We start from the raw sequence: 6,000 nt of genomic DNA, 5'->3' as shown, positions 1-6,000 counted from the left end.
GCTCAAGGCTAGCACTCTACCACTTGAGCCACAGCGCCACTTCCGGCTTTTTTCTTTTTGCTTATGTGGTACTGAGGAATCGAACCCAGGGTCTCTGGCATGCAAGGCATGGGCTCTACCACTGAGCCACCTTCCCAGCCCCAGTACTAGAGTTCTTATCCAAAGCAATAATGCAGAACAAAGAAATGAAAGAGGTTCAAATAGGGAAAGAAGAAATCAAACTATCTTTATTTGCTAGTATTCTAATGTTATATTCAATAGACCCTGCAGGCTCTACCAAAAAAACTGGTAAAACTAGTCAGGTACCAGTGGCTCCTGCTTGTAATCCTAGCTACTTAGGAGGTTGAAATCTGAGGATAGTGGTTCAAAGCCAGCTTAGGTAGAAAAGTCTATGAGATTCTTTTCTCCAGTCAATCAGAAAAAAAAAAAGTGGTAGAATTGAAGCTATGGCTTAACTAGTAAAGTGCCATATTTGAGCAAAACAACTGAAGGACAATACTCAGGCCCTGACTTTAAGCCCCACTTTAAAACTGGGTGGTAGAAGAATACAGAGTTAGTGCTCAAAGATCAAAAGGCCAGACACTAGTGGCTTACACCTGTAATCCTAACTACTCAGCAGGCTGAGATCTGAGGATTATAGTTTGAAGCCAATCTAGGCAGGAAAGTCTGTGAGACTCTGATCTCCAATTAATCACAGAAAAAGCCAGAAGTGGCGCTCTGCCCCAAGTGGTAGCCTTGAGTAAAAAGGAGCTCAGGGACAGCACCCAAGCCCAGAGTTTGGACCTCAGACCAGCAATAAAAGAAAGAGAGAGAGAGAGGAAGGAAGGAAGGAAGGAAGGAAGGAAGGAAGGAAGGAAGGAAGAAAAGAAGATCAGTAGCTTTTCTGTATACCAGCAATGAACAAACAGGCTGAGGAACAATCAGGAAATTAATTCTATTCACATTAGCCTTAAAAACAATGAAATACCAAAGGAGGAGGCTGCAATGCTTGGTAAGAAATGTATGCATTATCCTGCCCATGTAATTGTAACCCCTCTGTACAGTATGTTCACAAATAAAATTAAATTAAATTAAAAAATGAAATACCTGGGTATTACGAACTAAGGAAATGAAAGACCTCTACAGTGAAAACTGTAAAATCATAAAGAAAGTTAAGATGTCAGAAGATGAAAGACCTCCCATGCTCATGGACTGGCGTTATTAGTATTATGAAAATGAACACACCGCCAAAAGCAGGGTTATATAATCAGTGTAATACCATCAAGATCTTAATATCATTTCTGACAGAATTGTAGAATTAGCCCAAAAGTTCATATAGAGGCATAAAAGACCCTGGATAGCAAAAGAAATCCTAAGGAAAAGGAGCACTGCTAGCCGGGCACTGGTGGCTCACGCCTGTAATCCTAGCTACTCAGGAGGCTGAGATCTGAGGATCGCGGTTCAAAGCCAGCCCGGGCAGGAGAGACCGTGAAACTCCTATCTCCAATAAACCACCAGAAAACCGGAAGTGGCGCTGTAGCTCAAGTGGTAGAGTGCTCGCCTTGAGCTGAAGAGCTGAGGGACAGCGCCAGGCCCAGAGTTCAAGCCCCATGACCGACAAAAAAAAAAAAAAAAAGGAGCATTGCTAGAGCCATCAGACTCTTAACTCCTACCACAGACCTACTACAGTAACACACAGCATGTTATTGGCATAAAGAAACCTGAAGACCAGTGAAAACAGTAGAGAAGTCTCAGGAATATTTTTTTTCTTTTTAATTGTTATTATAAAGGTGATATACAGAGGGATCACAATTGTATATATGAGATATTAGTATGTTTCTTTTTTTTTTTTTTCTTTTTTGGTCGGTCGTGGGGCTTGAACTCTGGGCTTGGGCACTGTTCCTGCACTCTTCAGCTCAAGGCAAGCGCTCTACCCCCTTGAGCCACAGCACTACTTCTGGTTTTCTAGTGGTTTATTGGAGATAAGAGTCTCATGGACTTTCCTGCCTGGGCTGGCTTTGAACCTCGATCCTCAGATCTCAGCCTCCTGAGTAAGCTAGGATTACAGGCGTGAGCCACCAGCACCCGGCTATTAGTATGTTTCTTTTTGAAGAATATCACCCTTTGCTTTGCTCTCTCCCAGTTTTTTCCTCCTGTCTCCACTCACAAATAGTATAGTTAAACTAATTTTTAACAAAGGAGCCAAGAACATACAATGGAGAAAACAGAGAGCCTCTTCAACAAATGGTGTTGGTAACACTGACTAGTTGGGAACACTGCAGAAAACAGAAATTAGACCACTGTCTCTTCCCCTGTACAAAAATAAACTCCATTGGGATCCAAGAGCTTAAAGTAAGCCCTGAAACTTTAAATCTACTATAGGAAAATATAGGAAAGATCCTGGAAATTATAAGCATAGTTACATTTTTTTTGAATAGGAGGATGCCAAATGCCCAAGGGCAAGTATTGACAAATGGTACTGACTACATCAAATGAAGAGCTTCTGAACACAAAAGAAACAACAACAGAACCAAGTAACAACCCATGGACTAGAAGATATCTCTGTCAGTTATTTAGCAAATATAAGATTAATTTCCAGGAGGTATAGGGTAGGTGTATCTTGTAGAATATTACAAACCCATAAAGAAGGAGGGGAAAAATCAGTTCAGGGAAGCCCATTTCACTTGGGGCAGGCAGACATGGACTGTCGGGCAGTATTTGTTTACCTTGGAGAAAGGGAATAGAGGTCAAGTGACAGCTTCTTCTCTACTCAGTATACATTTCACATTACCTAAATTCACATTTGTTCCCAAAACACAGTGAGATAAACACAGTAGCTACTTTGATAGTCCCTTTCTGCCCAGCAGAAATGGTGGGAGAAGCAGAAGGTGAAGCAGAAAAGAAGTAGAACTCAGGAGGCTGAGATCTGAGGATCGTGGTTCAAAGCTAGCTGGAGCAGGAAAGTTCATGGGACTCTTTATCTCCAATAAATCACCAGAAAACAAGAAGTGGTGCTGCGGCTTAAGTGGTAAAGTGATCACCTTGAGCTGAGGGACAATACCTAGGTCCAGAGTTCAAGCCCCACCACAACTGACCAAAAAAAGAAAAAAAGAAGAGAAGTGGAGGTCTTGGGGCTAGTCCAGAGCAGATCACCAGGGCTGGTATACACCAGCAGATGTTACACAAATCATTTTAGCTTTTATTTTTGTTAGCTATGAACCATTTTAAAATGCTTGACAGATTTATAAGCATTTGTACTTCTGTTTTAATGGAGATTTGTTTTGTATTTTTTGAGTTTTCTTCAATAATTAGGTATTTAATGAGTTTGTTAATATGTTGCATAATTTGAGGAGCAGTAGGGACTTTGAACTCAGGGCCTCAAGCTTGCTAGATTAACACTATACCCCTTGGGCCATGCCTTTAGCCAGGCAATTTGCTGGTTACTTTGGAGATGGAGTCTAGAGGATTTTTCTGCTCAGATTGGCCTCAAACCACAGGCCCCCAGATCTCAACTTTCTGAGCAGTTACTATTACAAGCCTGAGCCCCAAGACCTAGCTTGCCTTACATTCTTTTTTCTTTTCTTTTCTTTCTTTCTTTTTTTTGTCATGGGGCTTGAATTCAGGGTCTGGGTGCTGTACCTGAGTTTTTTCATTTAAGGCTAGCACTCTACCACTTTGAGTTACAGTACCATTTCCAGTTTCCTGGTGGTCAATTTGGAGACAGGAGTCTCACACAAACTTTCCTGCCTGGACTGGCTTGGAACCACGATCCTCGGATCTCAGCCTTCTGAGTAGCTAGGATTACAGGTGTGAGCCACCAGGGCTTGGCTTTATTCATATTCTTCAGAGAAAAAATGTCTTACCCCCAAAATAGCCTAGTACTATTTTTTTAAACAAATGAAGAATTTATTGGGCATGTTTTCTTCAAATAAAAAGATGGGATAGTCGAGCACCAGTAACTCACACCTGTAATCCTAGCTACTCAGGAGGCTGAGATCTGAGACCTACGGTTCAAAGCCAGCCTAGGAAGGAAAGTCCATAAGACTCTTTATCTCCAATAAACCACCAGAAAACCAGAAGTGGTGCTGTGGCTCAAAGTGGTAAAGCTCTAGCATTGAGCTGAAGAGCTGAGGGACAGTGCCTAGGCCTAGAGTTCAAGCCTCATGATTGACAAAAAAAAAAAAGGGATTGAATACATTTTAATTTTAGTTATAAAAAAAATCAAGGATGTTGAATATAACCATGAATCCAAGAAACCCATCCAGTCGCTGTAGCATGACATAGCATGATGGCAGCATAACCTTCTGCAACCTAACTCTGGTACACACCTTGGCTCCAAGGGTCTCCTTTCTGCCTACTGCAAGAACCACTGAAGATTTCCATATCCAGCCAGGTACTGGTGGCTCACGCCTATAATCCTAGCTACTCAGGAGGCTGAGATCTGAGGATCACAATTTGAAGTCAGACCCTAAAGGAAAGTTCATGAGACTCTTATCTCCATTTTACCAGCAGAGAGACAGAAGTGGAGTTCTAGTGCAAGTGTAGAGTGCTAGCATTGAGTGAAAAAGTTAAGTAAAGGATTATATCCAGGCTCTGAGTTCTAGGTTTAAAAAAACAAAAACAATAAGATTTCCATGGGGGAAGAAATCTAGAGCTGTTAATAGCCTGATCCATCCAAGGAGGGGGAACTGTTTTTTCCCCTTAGATGTGCGTGTGTGCACATACTCATACCTAAGTGGTTTAAGGTCACTGCCTCACAGTGCCCAGGATCTCAGTTACTGAATTTCAATTTAGAGCTTTGAAATAGCCAACTCTTGTCCTGCATTCCTTAACGTATGTTTTTTTTTCTTCTTTCAGGCAGTATTTTGCATTTCTGCAAAGTTTTGCACAGTGTCTGTTCCCATGCAAACCAATGAAGGAGAAGTGTCGGAAGAAAGCAGTTCCAAGGTTGGTAAATTGCTTAACAATATAAACAATTTGAATAGAAACTAAAAAGTAGAGGCAATAGAAGAGTGGCGTGGGTGTTTTGTTTTAGATAAATCTAGAAATTAAATTGATTTGCATTATGACCTAAGTCCAAGAAGATACTTTTTCTCTGTATAATTTTTTGTTATGCTTTATGACAAATTTAAAACTTATTTGACCAAATCTAGGGTTCACTTTTAGCATACTAGTACTTTATTTTTTAATTTCTATAAGGAAAATTATATATTCTTATATGAAATGAAAACTAATCAAAGTACAAGAGGTAAAAAGTCAAAAGCTATTCCTTACTTTGCTGCATAGACGTAGTCACTGATAACTTTCGGAGATTAGTATGTTAGAAAAAAATTTTTTTTTCAGTTGTGGGGCTTGAACTTAGTGAATGGGCACTGTCCCTGAACTCCTTGTCTCAAAGCTAGCCTCTGCCACTTTGAGCCACAGCTCTACTTCCGGTTTTCTGGTGGATAATTAGAGATAAGAGTCTTGGAATTTCCTGCCCAGTTTGGCTTTGAACTGAGATCCTCAAATCTCATCCTCCTGAGTAGCTAGAATTATAGGCATGAGCCACCAGCATCTGGCTAGAAAATTTTAAGTGGTAATTGATTTGTTGTTTAGATCACTAAATTGATTTTTTGTTTAGATCAGGTTTAGATCACTAAGCCTGAAGGAATACTGTCTTTGTCAACTCTCTCTATAAGTAATTATCTATGTGTTTATCATTATTACTATTGCTGTGTAGTTCCATGTCCTGACTTTCTGTGACTCCTTCCTGGCCCAGTCACATGGGACCCTTGTCCCCTTTGCCTATCCCCTTTCTTCTTCAGAATTGGCTATAGTGTTTCCTTGGAGCTTTTGAGGGTCACATTGTTTACTGCCCAGGTTGTACCCAAGTTTGGGGTACCTGATTGCTGCTATTGCTATCTGCACTAGACCAAAAGTGGAGCAGTGTCACACTCGAAAGTGTGCTATGTTGAACAGAAAAGATTACACGTTGTCTCATTCCTTAACATGATATGAAGAATTAACAAAACCATGGAT

At 40.7% G+C, this 6,000-nt stretch overlaps 1 protein-coding gene across 1 annotated transcript in view; it reads left to right on the top strand.

Annotated features, from left to right (window-relative positions):
* Positions 1 to 6,000, top strand: part of Tnrc6b (trinucleotide repeat containing 6B) — a 241,956-nt gene that overhangs the window by 73,378 nt on the left and 162,578 nt on the right. Inside the window, exon 3 of the mRNA XM_013024871.1 lies at positions 4,837 to 4,926. Within this exon, the coding sequence (XP_012880325.1) occupies positions 4,882 to 4,926 (45 nt within the window). The 5' untranslated portion in view covers positions 4,837 to 4,881. The remainder of the gene's footprint in view (positions 1 to 4,836; positions 4,927 to 6,000) is intronic.

Source organism: Dipodomys ordii, unplaced genomic scaffold (genome assembly GCF_000151885.1).
Source record: "Dipodomys ordii isolate 6190 unplaced genomic scaffold, Dord_2.0 Scaffold79, whole genome shotgun sequence".
NCBI classification, from domain to species: Eukaryota; Metazoa; Chordata; class Mammalia; order Rodentia; family Heteromyidae; genus Dipodomys; species Dipodomys ordii.
The sequence above is the reverse complement of the archived record's forward strand: the minus strand, read 5'-3'. Positions and strand labels throughout refer to the sequence as shown.